This window comes from Schistocerca gregaria, chromosome 1 (genome assembly GCF_023897955.1).
Source record: "Schistocerca gregaria isolate iqSchGreg1 chromosome 1, iqSchGreg1.2, whole genome shotgun sequence".
Classification (NCBI taxonomy): domain Eukaryota; kingdom Metazoa; phylum Arthropoda; class Insecta; order Orthoptera; family Acrididae; genus Schistocerca; species Schistocerca gregaria.
In genome coordinates, this window is record NC_064920.1 from 1,092,009,219 (window position 1) to 1,092,030,975 (window position 21,757).

Below are 21,757 nucleotides of genomic sequence, written 5' to 3' on the forward strand. Positions count from 1 at the left end.
ACAGATTGTATCAAAAAGAATCATCTAATTTAAAAATAATCATAACTACTATGTTATCTGAGATATGTGCGTGAACAACATACTGTTGGGAAGACCAAACTCTTGAGTTTTACATGGTTCCCGCTAGGTAGCATCAGTGTGTGCCGACTTCAGCCAAAATTGTATGGATGACAATTGAAAAACTAATAAAAAATTAAAAATTATGGAGATTAATGGGGGGGGGGAGGGGGGGGCGAATAGGTTTAGAATTGGCACACTCAAAACAACACCCACAAGATCTTCTGTGTTTCTTCCACAGAAAGCAGTTTTATGGTCGTAGAACCACTTTGGAAATAATAAAAAGCGTGGCCAGGACATCAGAAACTGATTAATTTACTTGTTTTGTAAATAAAACCGTCTTTTCTTGCTGCACTTAATTTATTTTTCCCAGACGCGTTTCCCCTTTTTCTTCCTCTAAGGAGTCGTCAGCCTATGACGATACAGTTTTGCTACTTTTAGATTATAAAACAGTTCACTTCGCGTTTTTTATGCAAATAAGTAATTACTTACAGTTTGCTGTGGTTATGTTTCCTCTCGTCTGGTCTGAAGGTCACAATACCAACTTATTTCCGACACATTAACACAATTTTGTATCCCGGCATTTTTCACACTGTTCACGATATTCCTCCCTCTTTTTTGTGGTTTGTTATTATTCTTTTACCACTAGATATAGCTATTTGTTCGAACACTGTGCTTTTAGCAACGTAAATATTGTAGCTTCATTATGTGTTTTCTCCTCTTTGGTTGTTTACCTACATGTTGCCAACCTAACGAAGTATATGTCCAAAACGAACTTCTTTTCATTATATACAGGGTGGTCCATTGATAGCGACCGGGCCAAATATCTCACTAAATAAGCATCAAACGAAAAAACTACAAAGAACGAAACTCGTCTAGCTTCAATGGTTATGTGTGTGTGTGTGTGTGTGTGTGTGTGTGTGTGTGTTTTCTTATGAGAGAGAGAGAGTGAGCTGAAGAGTGTGTATATGTTTTTTTGTGTGTGTGGGGGGGGGGGGGAGTGGGGGTGGGGGGGGAGGGGTTGTTGGTTTGAGCTTTAGTGTGTTGAATATGAACGTAATAGCTGTAAGAGAGTGGTTGAAAGCTTTGGTGACAGCTGGTTTGGCTTTTGGTTTCAATGTCCTGTGGAAGGATTCGTGGACAAGTGAGTGAAACGGTGCTGAGTGGTATTATTATATTAAAGCTGAAGTAAACTCCTCCCGAACAGGTCATGAAGGCCGCCTTGTCATCCGCAGCCCACAGGCGTCACTTGATGCGGATGTGGAGGGGGATGTGGTCAGCACACGGCTCTACCGATCTATTATTATTATATTGGCTGGTATTATTATTATTATTATTATTAACCCTTTTTGGGATCGTTATTCCATTATTTTATCTATTAGTGAAAACAATGCATTCAACTGGATTTTCTTTTCTGCTTTGGTTTTCTGTATGTGGTAATTTTCTTACAGGATTAGGAGGTGTTTTTTATTGTTGTATCTAATTATTTTTATGTCTTCTTCTCTAGTGGTTGGTTTGTGGGTATGTTTTCTTAGGTGTTCTGCAAATGTGGAGTGGTTTGTCCCATTAATGTGGATACGTACGCTTGCGCTGATCAAGTGTGCACATTTTATGATTAATACTAGCTATACCCGGCGAACTTCGTTCCGCCTCTGAAAATGGCTCTCTAGTCTATAAGAATAATGTGTACGTGTAACACAATAGCCGTTGTTGGCGGGAGCTCGTGACACAAACAATAATAATGGCCGAAACTGTGTAGGGAGTGAGAAAAGGCAGTATCGCCCACTATTAGTTCTAGCGTTTCTACGGTAGATCACGCAGATTTAACAATTGCAGCCGATAGACGGCTCGTCCATGAGCATACAAACATAGCGGCAATTTCGTGTCGAAACGTGTTCGCCACCATTATGAATAAGACCAAGCGAACACGCATCGATTTTTATCGTACGTAAAAATATTGTACGATTAAATTCTTTTAGAGGAACAAAGGAGAGCATAGGAACTCCTTTGTTCCACTAAAAAATTTGAACGTACGATATATTTCCGTACGATACAAATCGATGTGTGTGCGCTAGGCCTAAATGTCGGTTAGGCGAATGACGCGTGCTACCTAGTTAAGCTTCTCGGTGTAGTTATGTCGATTTAAAGAGGGATATTCGAGTCGTTGCTTTTGGTACGTTTTCTTCAATTATCTATCTATCGAATAGTGAAAGACTATCACCGGTAGACTCCTGGCGGGTATAACTGAGCGAGTGATAATTGATCGTTATGGACCGGGGTTGAATATTATTGTTGTTGTTGTTGTCTTCAGTCCTGAGACTGGTTTGATGCAGCTCTCCATGCTACTCTATCCTGTGCAAGCTGTTTCATCTCCCAGTACCTACTGCAACCTACATCCTTCTTAATCTGCTTAGTGTAGTCATCTCTTGGTCTCCCTCTACAATTTTTACCCTTCACGCTGCCCTCCAATGCTAAATTTGTGATTCCTTGATGCCTCAAAACATGTCCTACCAACCGATCCTTTCTTCTAGTCAAGTTGTGCCACAAACTTCTCTTCTCCCCAATCCTATTCAATACCTCCTCATTAGTTACGTGATCTACCCATCTAATCTTCAGCATTCTTCCGTAGCACCACATTTCGAAAGCTTCTATTCTCTTCTTGTCCAAACTAGTTATCGTCCATGTTTTACTGCCATACATGGCTACACTCCAAACAAACACTTTTATTAAATTACTAAAATCGCTATTAAAAAATAGGTGTTGGTGGTAGAAGGGTAAAAATTTAGGGCTGCGTGTATTTTGTAATGCCACATCATAAAAAAATAAAAATAAAAATTTCTGTCCAAAAAATTAGAAAAATATTTTTGGGGTGGACCACCCTTATCTCTTAGGGGTATGAAAAATAGATTACGGCCGATTCTCAGACCTACTGAATATACATGTAAAATTTCATCAGAATCGATCGAACCGTTTCGGAGGAGTATGGCAACTAACATTGTGACACGAGAATTTTGTTAAGGTCTGGAGCGAACCTTGTGACGAGGTTTGTGAATGGGCCCCAGTCACAGTCGGGCATGGTTACCATTGACAAGATGTTGGTAGATAAACTTTTTATTTATTCTTTACTTAGCACCACAAGCTTCCACAATGTTCAAATGTGAGTGAATTAGTAAGGGACCAAACGGCTGAGGTCATCGGTGTCTAGACTTACACACTACTTAAACTAACTTATGCAAAGAACAACACACACACCCATGCCCGAGGGAGGACTCGAACCTCCTGCGGGAGGGGCCGCGCAGTGACATAGCGGCCACTCCCCACGGCACACAAGCTTCCACAGATAAAATTAAGGAGATTCGAGCGCATAAGGGGGCTTACCGGCAACCATTGTTCCCGCCAACCATTCACGACTGGAACAGGAAGTGATACTGGTACATAGTGCCATCGGCCTCTTACTGCAAGGTGGCTTGCGGAGTATAGATGTAGGTACAGATACTTGAACAATTATACCATATCGTGTCACACGAACTTACGATTAACGCGAACTAAGTATTGCTACGAGTGTCTAGTTCCGACAATTATTGTGACAATTTAGTGAAACTGACGGACGTTTTGCAGACTGAGATTCAGTGTATATATACGATGTACTGCTCGAAGTGGAAGCAGTTTTCAGCAGGTGCGATGTGGAATACTGCCGTGATTTAATTCGAGAAGTTACAGCTTAAATCTTAAAGTGAAACCAACGTACGAGAGAAACACGATATTACAGAGCCTGTGTTGGTAAAAAGAACTCTGTGATGTTCCTTCGGGCACGCATATCCGAAGGAATAGCCACTGCGACGACTACAACCGTTATGGAGTACGTGAAATGTATTCGCTGTTGTGAATACGAGTAAGCATCAGCTGTGTAAGGGAATGACGACAATGAAAATTTGTGCGGGACTGGAACTCAAATTCGGATTTTCCGCTTCACGCGAGCGGTACTTAATAGCTTTGACTCTTCATGGGCGACTCAGAGCCACACCCAAACGTCCATGCCTCGTCGTTCTTGCGTCATAACCCGTACTCGTACACAAATTTTATATTTCCCGTACATGGGAGGCCATTTCAATTGAAAGTCGCTACCTCTTATCGGCGGATAAATACGATATCGCAGTGCCTGTCTTGTTCAGAATTAGGTTACAATGTTCCTTCGGACATTCATGCATTCGGGTTCTAGTTCAGGTTCGGCACAAATTTTCATTGTCGTCGTTCCATTATACAGCTGATGATTGTCCATATTCGCATCTGCGAATATATTTCATGCATTTCATAACGGATGTACTCGCCGCAGTGTCTGTTCCTTCGGACCTGCATGCTAAATAACGAAAAGTGTGAGATGATCCACATGAGTTCCAAAAGAAATCTGTTGGAATTCGATTTCTCGATAAATAGTACAATTCTCAAGGCTGTCAATTCAACTAAGTACCTGGGTGTTAGAATTACGAACAACTTCAGTTGGAAAGACCACATAGATAATATTGTGGGGAAGGCGAGCCAAAGGTTGCGTTTCATTGGCAGGACACTTAGAAGATGCATCAAGTCCACTAAAGAGACAACTTACATTACACTCGTTCGTCCTCTGTTAGAATATCGCTGCGCGGTGTGGGATCCTTACCAGGTGGGATTGACGGAGGACATCGAAAGGGTGCAAAAAAGGGCAGCTCGTTTTGTATTATCACGTAATAGGGGAGAGAGTGTGGCAGATACGATACGCGAGTTGGGATGGCAAGCAAAGACGTTTTTCGTCGCGACGAGATCTATTTACGAAATTTCAGTCACCAACTTTCTCTTCCGAATGCGAAAATATTTTGTTGAGGCCAACCTATATAGGTAGGAATGATCATCAAAATAAAATAAGAGAAATCAGAGCTCGAACAGAAAGGTTTAGGTGTTCGTTTTTCCCGCGCGCTGTTCGGGAGTGGAATGGTAGAGAGATTGTATGATTGTGGTTCGATGAACCCTCTGCCAAGCACTTAAATGTGAATTGCAGAGTAATCATGTAGATGTAGATGTAGACGTAGAAGGAACACTGCGCTGTAATTCTGAACAACTCTGGCACTGCAGTATCGTATTCTGTGTGGAGTTCTCCCTCGTAGTCAAATAATAATCTCCGAAATCTACTGTGAGACTCTCGGGAAACGGAAGAAAAAAGATTTCATCGTGTTAGTGGCCTCAAAAATGGGAGCGCACTGCTCATTCTTCACGATAAGGCAAGGGCACACACAAGTCAGTGTACAGGAGAGGAGCCGGCCGCGGTGGTCTCGCGGTTCTAGGTGCGCAGTCCGGAACCGCGCGACTGCTACGTCGCAGGTTCGAATCCTGCCTCGGGCTTGGATGTGTGTGATGTCCTTAGGTTAGTTAGGTTTAAGTAGTTATAAGTTCTAGGGGACTGATGACCACAATAGTTAAGTCCCATAGTGCTCAGAGCCATTTGAACCATTTTACAGGAGAGGAGATTACGAAATATCGGTGGGCTCTTATTCCTCATCTTCCGGACAAACCAGATCATGCAGCTTCCGAGTTCCATGTCTTAAGCCCACTGAAAGATGAACTCGTCGGGAAGCACTACAGGTGTCTACATCTACATCCACATAGATAATCCTCAAGCTAATGTATGGTATATGGCGGAGGCTACCGTGTACAACTACTAGTCTTTCCTTTTCCACTCACAAACTGGAAGGAAAAAATGATGGTCTATAAGCCTCTGTAAGAGCTATAATTTCTCTTCTCTTTCTTCACGGTGTGACCATCCAGCCGCCATGTGCTGTTGCCATTTTTCGGGGTGCACTCAGCCTCGTGACGCCAATTCAGGAGCTACTTCGACCGAATGGTAGCGGCTTCGGTCAAGAATACCATCATAACGACTGGGAGAGCTGTGTGCTGGCCCCATGCCCCTCCTATCCGCATCCTCCTCTGAGGATGACACGGCGGTCGGATGGCCCTGGTAGGCCACTCGTGGCCTGAAGACGGAGTGCTTTTTTTATTCACGGTCCTCACGAGAAATGTAGGTTGTCGATCGTAGCATCTTTCTGGAGTCAACTGCAAATGCCCATTCTCTAAACTTTTGCTACAGAGTTTCCTCAAAAGAACGTTGTCTTCCCTCCAGGAATTCCCAGTTTAAACCACGAAGCATTTCCATAACACTCGCTTGTCGATCTAACCTGCCGGTAACAAATGTAGCAGCACACTTCTGGATTACTTCCATGTCTTCCTTTAATCGGACCTGATGGGGATCCCAAACACTCGAGCAGTAGTCATGAATGGGTTGCACGAGTGTTACACGAGTGGTCTCCTTTGTAGAGGAGTTATACCTTCTTAAAACTCTTTGAATAAACCGAAGTGACCATTCGCGTACTGTGCTTAGTGCTCGTTCCATTTCATATCGTTTTGCTGCCTTACGTCTAGATATGTAAATGATGTGACCCTGGCAAGCAGTGCCCTGCTAATGCTGCATTTGAACATTATGGGATTGTTTTCGCCACTCATCTATATTAACACAGATTTTTTTCTACATTTAGAACAAGTTTTCATTCATCACGCGAAATAGAAACTCTGTCTAAATCATCCTGTATCCTTCTACGATCACTCTATGACGAAGTTCTCCCCCAAAGCTTCATCAGCAAACAGTTGTAGACTGCTGTTCATCCTACCACTCAGATCATTTACACAAATAATAATAATAACAAAAATAATAATGACGCGGGACGAGGAATTGGTCATAAATTGTTCTTCGTACAGGTAGCAACAGAAAATGCAAAATTGTACATTTCGGCGGCCGATGGATGAATGTATGCCGCTGCAGCCCAATTTCACCGCGCAGCTGACAAGGATAGTAAACAGGGGACATATATCGATACCAGGGCATTAAGACTTTGCGAATTTCATTCCGGGTACTCAGGTAATAACTATGCCTCGCAGACAGTCCCGTGCACAATGCACAGAGATGTCAGCATTTGAGAAAATGAAATGATAATTAAATTAAGACCTGAAGCTGTCGACAGGCGTTGATATACATCAACGGGGACAGTTGAAAATATGTCCTCCGACCGGGACTCGAACCCGGGATCTGCTGCTTACATTGCAGACGCTCTATCCATCTCAGCCACCGAGGGCACAGAGGATAGTGCGACTGCAGGGACTTACCCCTTGCACGTGAGACCCACATTCTCAACTTAATGTCCACACAATACATTCGTAGTGCCCCTGCCCATTGCACTCATTACTCGCGGCAGGCAGTCTTACCGAGTCCCGTAAGAGGTCGAGAGGATGTGTAGCTGGGCTCAAAGAAGCTGGTCGGAGTAATCGCGGAACCGCTCGGCATTTGGATAGGAGCGACGCCGCTATTCGACGATGGCAGGTATACAGCGTCAAGGAGGAAGCAGTCGACCCATGGAGACGACAGAACGTGAGTACCGAGCAATAGCCGGATAGCCAATCAGAGGCCCAGATTCATCTTTATCATATATCCGACGTGGAACTGGTGCTCCAGGAACCACAAGGACCATTAATAGGCTGCCATAGAAAGGGGGCTGAGCTCACGGCGCCCCTTACGCCGACTACCTTTGACCTCTCAACATCAAGAAGCCCGTTTCCGATGGTGTCGGGCACATTAGGCTTGTAATCTCGTTGGCTGGCGTAGAACTGTATTCACTGATGAGTCCCCCTTCGAACTGAGCCCGGATGACCAGTGAAGGCGTGTCTGGAGACTCCCTGGACAGCGGTGGGATACCAACCTGTTTGTCTTCTTTCAAATGGTCCGACAGCCATGAATGATGGCCTGGGGTGGCATTTTATTTCATAACAGGACCTGTTTGGTTGTCATACACGGCATCCTAACGGCACAGCGGTACATCGATGATATTCTACATCCCTTTTTGGTGTCCTTCATGTCAACCTATCCTTGGCTGATATTTCAGCAAGATAATGCCCGTCCTCATACGGCGAGAGTGTCTACTGCTTGTCTCCTTACCTTGGCCAGGAACTGAGAACGTTTGGAGTATTATGGGCAGGGACCGCTGACCAGATCGGCATTTTGACGATGTACCTACGCGCCGGTTGGACAGAACCGGGCACGATACCCCTCAGGAGGACAACCAACAACTCTATCAAGCCAAGTAACTCCTCGCATAAGAGTCAGATGTGGTCCAGTAACTTGTAAGATGGCTATTTCTTGATGCTGTTATTGGATGTGTAATATTTGTAAAGGAAAATGATATTTTTGAAGAAGTGTAGTCAGAGAACAGTTGTTAGGTAACAGCATCTGTGTTTCGACGGCAGCACTGTGGAGTCGTAGAATCTTTGACAGCCAGTAGTCGGTGGCTGCGGTGCGTAGCAGGCGGATTTTTCATCGAGTGTACAGTATAATACATGGGCGCAGTTTTGAAACTACGTGCATTGCAGATTCTTTACGTGGAGGGATGATGACTCAGAGCAATGATTGGATAGCACCCGGACATAAGAAAGGTGTTGAAATGAAGGACAGGGTATTATTTGATGAGGTAACATGTTTATTTTTATTTTTGCAGACTTGTATTGTTGGTCCAGTTCACCCTCGCCACAGTCGAATTTTGGATAATTATTTCATTGGTTGATCTGGTTTAATTTAATGTACCATGGTAGTTATTAGATAGAACGAATTTTCATATTAGAGTCTATAATTGTCCTCTTTGATAAGTTCCTCCCTAACTGAAATTTATGAACTTAAAGGTGGAGTCATGTGTTTCATTGGCATTCTGTGTCAAGATTAAGAATTCAGTTTCTCTGGACCAACTGTAGTTAGTTTTTACCAGTATTTTTTTATATTAAAAAACTAAAAACCCGCCTCGATTGCGAAAAAAAGCACTTAGCGTTAAGTGTTAACCCAGATTCGACGTAGAAAACTACACCTTCTTGAGAACAACAATAAAACCCACAAGTGCCTAAGAAGACTTTTGTCAATGATTAAAAGAAGACCATAGCTATACATTTATAAACGAAAAAGAAAAGGAAAACACAAACAGTACATATGTACAAAGTCAAAACCACTACTTAACTTAATGGTGTACGCTCCACCTCACAGCGGCCTATGTTCGATGGGCCATGACCCACCATAAACTGCAGCTACAAACGGTGGCTCACTTACAAGCCTGACCCGCTAACTACGCGGGGATTTAGTTTTTTAATATATTAACCAACGATTGCTGACGCGCTGCGATGTTGAAGGTTCTTAGTATTTTTTTAGTTGTTGCGGAGTTTTGCTATATTGCTGTTTCTGCTAGTAGTTAATTATGCGGGTGAGATGCAAAAATATGCGATCGTTTCCTTTCCTTTGCACAATGTAGGTTCTGTCAGTTTCTTTATTTTACCAGGACCATAAGTCAGTGCAGTAATTTTCTTGTGTTTCAGGTTACATTCTTATACAGGTCGGCATACAGCTTTTTTTTACGTTTGTTTCAAACAGTTCGCACAGACCAAGTCTACTGAGCGTGAAATTATTGGTTTGCTTCTGATAGAGATCGGTTTTCACATACACACATCATTCTTTTGAATTTCATGTAAATGATGTGACTTTGAGCTCAGTAACACATTTAGGCTGCCAGTTCACATTTGCAGGTTTGTATTTACGATAATGCACACACAAATAAAGGCTACTCACTTACTTTACAAGTCTTTCTCTTGAACAAATCATCCCATTTTTCTGAAACAGTAATCATTTGTTTGTTTGTACTTATGCATAACATCTGGCGATTTCCGTCCCATTCGGAGAACTTTTCGTCGTGCGTCGTTTTGTCCTTATTTTCTTAGAAAGTATGTATATACCTAACCAGAGGCGACCTGTCACTTTCCTAGTGCACTCCTGGCGATGCCCTCGTCTCTGATTAACACTCGCCGTCACGGACAAGGTACTGGTTTTTTTTACTTTGGATCTCTGGGAGCCACTAATAGATCTGGGAACCTATTCCGTATGTTCGGCACTTCGTTAACCGTCTGCAGTGGAGCAGCGATGGGTTACTTACTGATGCAGGAAGAAATTAACTGTGACGCGGGCTAGTAGAGAGGTACCATCATACCATACGGGCGTAAGGCGACAGCACTGAAATGAGAAACGTTCAAAAATAGGATTTTATAGCCAAAGAATTGGGAAACAATAAGGCGTATTTAAATCACGAATAAATCCATTGCCGGCCGCGGTGGTCTCGCTGTTCTAGGCGCGCAGTCCGGAACCGTGCGACTGCTACGGTCGCAGGTTCGAATCCTGCCTCGGGCATGGATGTGTGTGATGTCCTTAGGTTAGTTAGGTTTAAGTAGTTCTAGGGGACTGATGACCACAGCAGTTGAGTCCCATAGTGCTGAGAGCCATTTTGAATAAATCCATTCTGTTTTGACAAAAAAAAGTGTTGAATTACTTAATGAACGCTCCTTGAAGTATTCCTCTGACGCTCAGGATTTTATTCACCGTGTAAGAAACGTTATGTCTAGAATCTCCGGCTCCACTAAAGACGCGGATTCCTGGAGATAATGCGCCGTAGTGTGGGAGGGCGGTAAGATGGGGTGACGCGGGTTAGAGCGCGCCGCAAATCTTGCGTTGGTGTCTGATTTACGATTGTTTTTGTTTTCCCAACAGTGGCAACCGCTGCTCCTTGCAGGATCAGAAGCGTCCCCTCGTCATACACATAGCTGGTTGGTCGTAGTTGCCACGGCGAATCGTATGACGATGTGTCCACCACAGATCCGCTTGGTCGGAGTCATGTAGTTTATACGCGCGTGATACAGCACCGTACTGAAGACCGTTTCATCTGTCTTTATCTTCTAAGCGAACTATTGAGAGGGTAAGGTATGTAGGCTGAATAATTATTTCGCTTTGTTCCTTGGTTCACATCAGCGACTGTTTCTAGAGTGAATAATGGTTTCAGTTCGGAGGAAACATCATGAAATAAATTTTCCCGTTGATTCATTAATTTAACCAACGTGTCATCTCCACAGAATATGGAGGTACAACAAGAATAATGCGATCATACAAAAATTAATTCTTTTGTGACTAAAACTGAGTTTGTACAGATTTTTCAAAAATTAAGACGATAATAGTTTCTGATTTTATTGTTGTATGGAGTCAAGTCATATAAAACTTTCTGAAAGATGTAACCGCCATTTAAGTGTTTTATTTCACAATATAAATTTCGACCTTAGGCCATAACCAAGTGTTACAACTGCAACAGATTAAAGCACAATCAAAGTACAATTATTAGACAAAGTATCAGAAAAATAGCAGGACAGAAAGTTAAATCAATGTATGGGTTGCATGATTTGTTCTCTTACTTTCGTATTATAAATCATTAGCCTTGAATACAATGCAAGTCATCGTCAAAATATTATATAAACCAATTTTGTTAATAGTAAATGCGAGTACATTTGTGTAACATGCTAATTTACTGGCAATGAGCTTGACTCAGTTGATATTACACAAATGTCGTTGATAAAATTGGTTTATATAACCGAAGATATGATTCAACTTTTTGCCCTGCTAATTTTTTGATACTTTGTCTGATACTTGTACTTTTATTGCGCTTTAATCTGTTGCAGTTGTAACACTAGATAATGGCCTAATCTGAAATCTATGTTGTGAAATAAAATAGTCAAACGGTGGTTATATATTTCAGAAAGATAATAGTTTCCTTTAAATACAGTGATTAGACTTTCATACTGAGATATTTCTTTTTAATTTTTCCATTTTTCTACACCTTTGGAAGTGAGACACATACAATTACTGAGAAAAAAGCTGAAGCATTCAAAGGGAAGGAGGAAAGGAAGTGAGACTTCCATGGGTTGAAGAGTGTTTGATGTTATTTCAATACTACAAAATCGAGTTAATGTTGTAAAGAACTTGATGGTATGAGCCCACTTGTTAGCATGAAATTGCACCCTCTGGGCCTTGAATCCATGCACTGATTCGTTTGTGCACTGCGTCATAAAGCCATTGTATCCTCTCCTGAGGCAAGCTGGCCCACGAGTGTTCTGATTCGTCGTTTATGTCCTGACACTGGTGCTGGGACAGAGTTGACGTCCGAGCTGGTTCCACATATGTTCTATCGGGAACAGATCTTGCCGGCCAAGGGACTACCTAAACATACGTAGACTGTTCACAGAGACTCGTGCCCAATGTCCTGCGGAAAAATGCCACCACTGCATGAGACGTAGCGTAGGAGGAAGTAGGATGTCCGTGTCGTACATTTGTTCCTTCGTCCGCCTCTGGTAGCTGAGTGGTCAGCGCGACGGAATGTCATAGCTAACGGCCTGGGTTCGATTCCCGGCTGGGTCGGAGATTTTCTCCGCTCAGGGAATGAGTATTGTGTTGCCCTCATCATCTTCATTTCATCCCCATTGACACGCAAGTCGCGGAAGTGGCGTCAACTCAAAGGACTCGTACCAGGCGAACGGTCTACCCGATGGAGGCCCTAGCCACACGACATTTCCATTTGTTCCATCCGAGTTCCCTCAATCATTACTAGCTGAAGACACACCCAGTACTCCCCAACAACATGACTCCTGGAGTAACGTCGCAGTGCGTCTCCAAAACATTGGATGAACGGGGCCTTTTTCCAGGGCTCCGCCGTGCTCGCCGATGATGGTCACCCGACGCAGAGCAGAACCACGATTCATGACTAAAACACATTGCGACGCCATTCATCACCAGTCTGTGTTTCATGGCATGAATTCAAACACGGCCGTTTGTGCCGCGGTGGTATCGGCAGCCTACTCATGGATGGTAATCCCCTAGTAGTCCTTTCGTGTTCTGGTGGCAGCCTAAGCATTGGACGATAACTCACTATGCCAGCTGCCACTAGTCTCTGACCAATGGTGCGGGGAGACGCAGAGTGCTGCAGGGGTGTGGAAACTTTTTTCTCAGATGGCAGGCACAGAAGAGCAGCGGTTACGATGTGCTTGCTGCACACACACACACTACGGCGATCCTTCCTGTCCCTCGGTCCACAGCGAAAACCGAACGCCCCACAAATCTGGATTTTGCGCGGTTCGACCAGTCGGCCAAAAGGAGACTCACAATGAGGCCCCCTTCATACTCTGTTACGTGCTGATAACGCTGTCTCACGCGAGTACGCGGCAACTCAGTGTCCTTCGCAGTGATCAGTTAACATCTGAAGTCACTTACTCTCCCTTGTATATACTAGTAACAAGCCTGTCAACTACAATAAACACGAACAACACCAACGCATTTGGTGGCTATTCTATCTGTCACAGAGAATTGCAACTCTAATCAAATACATGTCGATGGTGTGTACATGTATTAAGTTACAGCTGTTGGACAAAATATGTGAAAGCACAGAAAGAAATGCATGCTCAATCATAGCATAGAGCTAAGTGAATTCGAAAGAGGACAAATTGCTGGTGCTCGTACAGTGGGTGCTTCCATATCCAAAGTAGCCGAAATATTTGTTGTTTCAAGGGTTTCGACGATTTATATAGCATTAAAGAAAAGTGGAAAAACATCATCCGATAAGTCACAACATGGACAAAAGTGTGTCCGGAGTGATCATGACAGATAGTTATTGAGTCGGCTGGGGTGGCCGTGCGGTTCTAGGCGCTATAGTCTGGAACCGCGCGACCGCTACGGTCGCAGGTTCGAATCCTGCCTCGGGCATGGGTGTGTGTGATGTCCTTAGGTGAGTTAGGTTTAAGTAGTTCTAAGTTCTAGGGGACTGATGACCTCAGATGTTAAGTCCCATAGTGCTCAGAGCCATTTTTGATAGTTATTGAAGAGTATCGTAAGAAAAATACGAGGGTTATTCAGAAAGAACGGTACATTTTGGCATTAAAAAAAACCTAAGTACAAGAAACACATTTTATTATACACTACTGGCCATTAAAATTGCTACACCAAGAAGAAATGCAGATGACAAAAAGGGTATTCATTGGAGAAATATATTATACTAGAACTGACATGTGATTGCATTTTCACGCAGTTTGGGTGCATAGATCCTGAGAAATCAGTACCCAGAACAACCACTTCTGACCGTAATAACGGCCTTGATACGCCTGGGCATTGAGTCAAACAGAGCTTGGATGGCGTGTACAGGTACAGCTGCCCATGCAGCTTCAACATGATACCACAGTTCATCCAGAGTAGTGATTGGCGTAGCGTGATGAGCCAGTTGCACGGCCACCACTGAACAGACGTTTTCAATTGGTGAGAGATCTGCAGCAGTCGTACATTTTCTATATCCAGAAAGGCCCGTACAGGACCTGCAACATGCGGTCGTGCATTATCCTGCTGAAATGTAGGGTTTTGCAGGGATCGAATGAAGGGTAGAGCCACAGGTCGTAACACATCTGAAATGTAATTCACTGTTCAAAATGCCGTCAATGCGAACAAGAGGTGACCGAGACGTGTAACCAATGACATCCGACGCAGCGTCAAGGGTAACCGCAGCCATGGTCTCCGAGCTGATAATCCATGCTGCTGCAAACGTCGTCGAACTGTTCGTGCAGATGGTTGTTGTCTTGCAAACGTCCCTATCTGTTGACCCTGGGATCGAGACGTGGCTGCACGATCCGTTACAGTCATGCGGATAAGATGCCTGTCATCTCGACTGCTAGTGATACGAGGCCGTTGGGAGCCAGCACGGCGTTACGTATTACCCTCCTGAACCCACCGATTCCATATTCTGCTAACAGTCATCGGATCTCGACCAACGCGAGCAGCAATGTCGCGATACGATAAACCGCAATCGCGATGGGCTACAATCCGACCTTTATCAAAGTCGGAAACGTGATGGTACTCATTTCTTCTCCTTTCACGAGGTATCACAACAACGTTTTACCAGGCAACGCCGGTGCGCTGCTGTTTGTGTATGAGAAATCGGTTGGAAACTTTCCTCATGTCAGCACGTTGCAGGTGTCGCCACCTGCGCCAACCTTCTGTGAAATCTCTTAAAAGTTAATCATTTTCATATCACAGCATCTTCTTCGTGTCGGTTAAATTTCGCGTCTGTAGCACGTCATCTTCGTGGTGAAGCAATTTTAATGGCCAGTAGTGTATACATGTGGAAGAGCGACTAACATACTACTTCTCCACGTAGTCACCAAACACACTGAGGATGTCTGACATAGTGTTTAGTGTATCTGTGATTGTAAAACAGTTAAGATCCTTAGGCGCCAGGAAGGCATCTGGCCCAGACAGTATCCCTGTACGATTTTATGTTGCCTATGCTATAAATATAGCACCATTCTTATCATCTATCAGAGATCATTGGAACAGCGGAAAGTTCCATGGGACTGTAACAAGGCCCAGGTCATAGCAATCTATAATAAGGGTAGAAAATCGGATGCACATAATTAACGGCCAATTTCACTGACATCGATTTGTTGGAGAATCATGAAACAAATTTTGTGTTCAGACATAATGACCTTTCTAGACTCTGAGAAGTTCATTTGCAGAAACCAGCATGGTTTTAGGAAACAGCGATCATGCGGGAAACAGCTGGCCCTCTTTGTGCATGATATACAACAGGGTCTAGATACCGGCTTCCAGGCAGATGCCGTATTTCTCGACTTTAGAAAGGCGTTCGACTGAGTTCAGCACTGTCGCTTGCTCCAAATAGTGCACGCTTACGGACTATCCTATGAATAAGCTGTTGGATAGAAAGTTTTCTAACAGACAGAGAGCAGTATGTCTTCCGGAGTAGGGAGACTTCAACAGAAACAAGCGTAACATCAGGTGTGCCCCAGACTAGCGTAATAGATCCGCTGCTTTTTACGATTTACATAAACAATCTGGTTGATGGTAGTGACAGCGGCCTGAGGCTTTTTGGCGATGATGCTGTAGTCTACAGGGAAGTAGTATCACACGAAATTTGTGAGCAAATCAATGAGGATTTGCAGAAAATAAATGCGTGGTGTAATGACTGGCAGTTATCTCTCAATATTAGTAAGTGTAACCTCCTGCGTATAACAAAACGAAAATCCCCATTAATGTACGAATACAAAATAAATGCCCAGGCTTTGGAAGCGGTAACATCCGTCAAGTATCTGTGAGTGACTATTCGAAATGATCTCAAGTGGAACGATCAGATTACACCAGTAACGGGTAAGGCGAACTCTAAATTGCGGTTTATTGGTAGAATCCTGAAGCGATGCACTCCTTCAATAAAGGAAATTGCTTACAATACTTTAGTTCGTTCGGTCTTAGAGTATTGTTCGTCTGTATGGGACCCTTACCAGTTGGGTCAGATTCAAGAAATTGAGAAGGTCCAAAGAAGAGCGGTAAGATTCGTGACTGGTACATTTAGCCATCGAGAGAGTTTTAAAATCTCATATAAAGTTTGAAGTGGGACACACTTGCAGGTAGATGACGCGCTGAACGGAAGGAGCCGCTCACTAAATTCCAAAATGCGATCTTCGCCGAGGATGTAGAGCATATATAATTACCACCAACTTTCATATTGAGAAATGATCACCATTCAAAGAAAAGGGGTATTAGAGCTCGTACTGAGGCGTTCAGGCAGTCGTTTTTCCCTCGCGCGATCCGCGAGTGGAGCAGAGGGGGGGGGGGGGGGGGGGGAATATGACTTTGGCGCGAATAGTGCCCTCTGTTTACTGCCAAGAATGAAACATTGGAGGGGGGTCGGGGGGGGGGGGGGGTCGGTGACGAATTGGACAGCCATACTGTGGTATTTCATCTGCCACATGTTTACTCTGAGAGGTCGTATTACTGCCAAGGATTATGTGACCATTTTGGCTCTCACCTGGTTCATCACATCGCACAATATTTGTTCACCGGTGGTGATGCTGTTTTCCAAGACGACACGGCCCCTGTTTACACAGCTTGCATTATCCGGACTGCTTTCGTCAGCACATAGATCAACTGTCGAATCTCCCCTGGCCGCAACAGTCACCGGATCTCGATATTATTGAGTCTTTGTGGTCTACTTTGGAGAGGAGGACTGAACTTGCCACCAATTTGCAGGAAGAATGGTATAAGATTTACTTCAAAGCATACAGGACCTGTATTTATCCATTCAAAGTCGACTGGAAGTTGTTCTGAATGCCATCAGTTATCCAACACCATATTAGGCATAGTAATGTATTATGTTTTTGTGTTTCCATTATTTTGTTCACCCTGTGTACATGACATGTGACCATGACTTCTGCGTGTTTCACATTTTTTTGTGATGCAGTGTATGTCCGACACATCAACAAGGGGTACCATTTTCTGTTAACTGAGAGATTTTATATTGCACTATTTTAGACATAAACAAGCTTAGGCAGGAAATAACATAACTAAAGCATTATATTTACCTGTAATAGTTTATTTGAATACTGACAGGGTACAAAAATATATTTTTTATATTTTAAGTTCCAAGAAAATTTATAAGTTTATAAGTAACAGAGCCTTACATGTCACGAAACTTGGAAAAGCATGGTGTGGCACCAAGTAAATTAGGAGCACAGCAAACAAATTTTTCAGTCTTACATTGTATGCTGCAATGTCTGAATCACTCGCAGAATTTCTGTGTTTTGAGGTATTTTTGCGTGCATCCGCCAACGTCCTTGACGCAGTGGTAACACCAGTTACCGTCACATCATATAAGTTAAGCGCTGTTGAGCTTGGCTAGCACTTGAATGGGTGACCGTCTGGGTCTGCCGAGTGCTGTTGGCAAAAGGGGTGCACTCAGCCTTCGTGAGGCAAACTGAGGAGCTACTTGAATGAGAAGTAGCGGCAACGGTCACGAAAACTGACAACGGCATCCGATGACACCTAAGGGCTGAGGATGACACGGCGGCCGGTCGGTACCGTTGGGTCTGATCGGACAGTGATTTTTTTTTCTTTTTTCTGCATTCAGTATCATACAGTCACTGAGAACTACGTTTGACTGTTTATTTCTACTGAAAATGATTATTAAGTTGTTAATAAAAATTCACTTACTTCGCACATGTTTGGAAAGTGCGGAACGATGTAAATCAGCGTATTACACAAAACAGTGAGGTTAAGTGGTTATATGGTACATGGCAGTCAACTTGAGCGATCAGCGACCTATTGCCTGAGTAGTGCAACCTAGATTTTCTCTCGGTTCAGTACAGTCATCCCCTGATTGTAACACCATCCACACGTGCGTAACGTAACGTCCCGACGCTCCAATCGGACTCAAAGCTAATCGTACATATGTGACCCATCAAGCACGAAAAGTTAACTCCAGGGGACCTCATTGCACCAACCTAGTGTTATGTGACCCTTTATATGGTATAAGTAACCCCATCCCAGATTCTGTAAGGAACTGAATTTCCATGCATAAAACACTTTGAAACGATTGATTACTTTACAAATCGGTAAATGTCGTAAGCTAATTTTTCAGGCAGCTCAGTGTTTATGACGTCATATCTCCTGGACTGTGTGTCGAACAATGATATAATTGTGCACTTACATTCAGCGGTATTCTCGATACAGTCTTCAAAATGAGTTATGAAGAGAGTCAGTAGTTAGTAAGCAATAAATTAAAACGTCATGCTTGGTACTGAAGTTTTACTGCATGAATAGCAAAAACGCAGTAAGGCAATAAACTTGTTTCCATTCATTATCTTGTAGGGAGTGCCAGCGAGAAAAATTTCGAAAAAGTTTAAACTTATCTGTAAAGTTGTCTAAGTGCTCTCTGTCAAATACTGGATTAATATTGCCTGGATAAATTTGCGCGCCGTGAATTACACTGCCTGAAGATGGCTAATAGTTTCTAATTTCAATACTTGTCTTCTTGAGTTAAACTTCTAACATACGATTATACTTTTTAATGAGTAGACGACGTCACCAGTTTAACCTTTTAAATTCTGTGAATAATTATGTAAAATATTGAAAACAAGTATTTCTTGCCCCTAGAAACCATCAGATAGGCAACCTACAACTGCGAATTTGTGTACGTTTTAGCCGATAACTACAACGCACAACGCAATTAAAGGATCACTTTCTCTGACACCCGATAATTGTCTCCCATTGCGACGCAGAAGTTTGAAATTTGACTCACAGGTACCAACAATCGTCACCTGTAATGACGCAAAGGCGTGGTGCATTGCGTTGTCACCCACGGGCTCAGCGGTGCTTCAAACAGCAAAGAGTTGACACGCGAGGAGTAAAGGCTAGAGCTCAGAAGCTCATGTGACGTGTAAGGTGGGATAATGACGTCGCATTGACATCAAATTTCACCACAATTCTGCCCAACGCCACCGTGGACGTCTCACCCCTTTCTTACACACATTCAGCCCCTTCTTCCGACTCCTCTGCGAAGGAAGTCTGAACCGTGACACACAGCGTTCAAATCACGCGGTTTTCTTATTGGCAGGCAGAGGTAAACATTTCATACACAACGCCGCTCAGGATCAACACGAAAAGCCGTCACGAGGTGGCATAAAGGGCGTCAATGAAACCAATTGACATTTCGCAGTCGAAAATGAGTCTGCAGTGCAATGAACAACAGAAGAAGTTCTTGACTACCTTTGGCACTACCAACACCCTTTGTCCTATTCAATACTTCTCTGACGACATCGTGAGCCTGCTACGACACTGAAGTGATCCCACCCCTTTCGAATGTAGCGTGGCCACAGGTTTTTGTTTCGGTGTTCAGCTTGGGACCGTTTAAAATTATTCTTCAACCCCGTCTTCCGCACTGTCCTGTATCCTGCGTCTGACCACGGGAGGGGGGTTGTAACTTTGGCACTTGCGTTACTGTAAAAAGACACAGGCTTCCTCTAAGATTTTTTGAAACTTGTATAGGTGTTCACCAGCAACGTCATAGCTTTTGAAGATAGAATAGCAATCATTCACAATAATTAACAGCGTCGCATGTGGTTGGCTGCGTGTGCTGTCTTGCTGGTCTAGGGTAATGCTACTACGTACTGACTTGAAGTTGTGTAACAGCACACAGACAGAATCATTCAGTGTAAATCAAATTGTTCTAAATTTGAATACGCTCTCACTCTGAAACAATTTTTTTCTGTGCCATTTTGTCAATACCTATCGTATTCTGTCACAGCACGCATATAAGTATATACTTTCTCGTACTTTCGTTACTTTTATGATTTTTTTGAAACTTGTGTAGGTATTCATTATAATCACCTGGATAGCAGTGCGCGTTAAAGTGTCACTTTCCGGTGCGTCGACTCCAAGTCAAATCCGGTCAGTATGACAGCCAGCCTGGATGCGAATTTTAGGCGGTTTCCGAAATCCCACCAGGTGAATACGGGGCTGGTACCCAAGTCCTGCCTCAGTTACACGATCCACAAACATGTAGAAAACTTTCGCTCTCTTTTACACGAGTAACACGACCCGCAGCCAGTTTGGGTACACATTTCCGACCACCACTTAAATTAACGATACCAAATCCGTTTAACCCAGTGCAGATAAGGGACAAAGGGACAAGAAAAAGAAGTATAGGTATTCATCATGTCTTCGTCGTGATGTTAACCATGACCTCTGGGATATACTTGTTGTGACTTATATGTCCGACCGTTTTCGACAGGCTTACCACGATGACGGTGGAAAATCTGCGAAGGAAGGTTGCAGAAGCAGAGAGAGGTAAGGACGACAATGAGGCTGACGTCGACGACGACGACACGAGTGGCATAGCTGGCACGCTCCGACGCTGGAACATTAACCCCAACCTGGTGATGCTCAAGATGACGCTGTTCGTCATGTATGGAGGTGAGTGCGTTCTACAGAAATGCCTGGTCTCTTGCTTAGTAATGGCAGTAATCTACTCAGAATCCAAGATCGCCTGATTGTCTTGATTAAAAAGCTTACAAAGTTGAATTGTACATATGACACATTAACTTTCAATATCTACGTTTGCTGCTCAGGTTTATGTGGACCATAACTTTTGTTGGAGCAATTCTTGACAGTAATGTTGGTTGCTGCAGATCATGTCCTTCTGTTGGATTTCATGCCAAGGATTCCAAGTCAAAGGCAGTCGGAATGTTCTCCAATGAATTTTTGCTATAGTAACTCGTAAAAATGTGTTGGATACTTCGATGCAATTTCTGTACGATACTGATGATATTAGCAGGTAAAGAAATGACTTCCACTCTCAGACACAGAACGGAAGGCTAGGCGGTCTTACTTATAGCTGCCTCTCATTTCTTTTAAATCCATTAAGTCGATTCCGACTCCTGGTGACATGACAAAAGAAGTCCATCTATACAGGATGTCCCAGAAACGTTGCGACAAACTTCGAGTGCTTGTAGAGTGTGTCTTCAGGAACAAAATCGAGTATGGGAACCTGTGTTCGGAAACGTCAGCCAATGACGCCACAGAGCCTCGAAGCTAGAGGCGCGGCGCCTGCCATTAGGCCATCCCTTTTGCAGCAAACGTGAGTTTGTTCGCTGATGGACGGTAGGCGGAACGTCTCGTAATGCTGTTTGTTATTCGGTAATCGCGACTGTCTGCCACGATCACCAGCGGGAAAGATGGAGCTAGCTGATGCATAGACAGGCCTTGTCTCTGTGAGTGCTATGCTCTGTTGCCTTGCTGAACGACAGTTTCTGACACATGTTTCTATCTGCAATTTTTTTCCGATATACCGAAAAAAAATTTGAGAGTTTAGAACATACCAGGAGAAAAATAAACTGTGGTTGGAAACTGCTTTTTTAGAATAAAGAATCATAAATTAATAAATTCTAAATTGCT

At 43.5% G+C, this 21,757-nt stretch overlaps 1 protein-coding gene and 1 long non-coding RNA gene across 5 annotated transcripts in view; both read left to right on the forward strand.

Moving 5' to 3' along the window:
• LOC126282133 (uncharacterized) overlaps positions 1–21,757 on the forward strand; it is a 189,208-nt gene that overhangs the window by 45,289 nt on the left and 122,162 nt on the right. The window contains exon 1 of one of the 2 annotated variants that reach the window (XR_007551335.1): positions 13,702–13,754. The exons of the other annotated variant lie outside the window; for it this stretch is intronic. This is a non-coding gene — a long non-coding RNA (uncharacterized LOC126282133). Of the gene's footprint in view, positions 1–13,701; positions 13,755–21,757 lie in introns of those variants that run through there. 2 annotated transcript variants of the gene reach the window in all.
• Positions 10,746–21,757, forward strand: part of LOC126282131 (uncharacterized) — a 590,112-nt gene continuing 579,100 nt past the window's right edge. Inside the window, exons 1-2 of one of the 3 annotated variants that reach the window (XM_049981617.1) lie at positions 10,746–10,907; positions 20,595–20,776. In XM_049981617.1, coding sequence (XP_049837574.1) covers positions 20,605–20,776 — 172 coding nt within the window. In that variant the 5' untranslated portion in view covers positions 10,746–10,907; positions 20,595–20,604. Of the gene's footprint in view, positions 10,913–20,594; positions 20,777–21,757 lie in introns of all 3 variants that reach the window. The other 2 variants (XR_007551333.1, XM_049981606.1) reach the window with 2 other exon arrangements.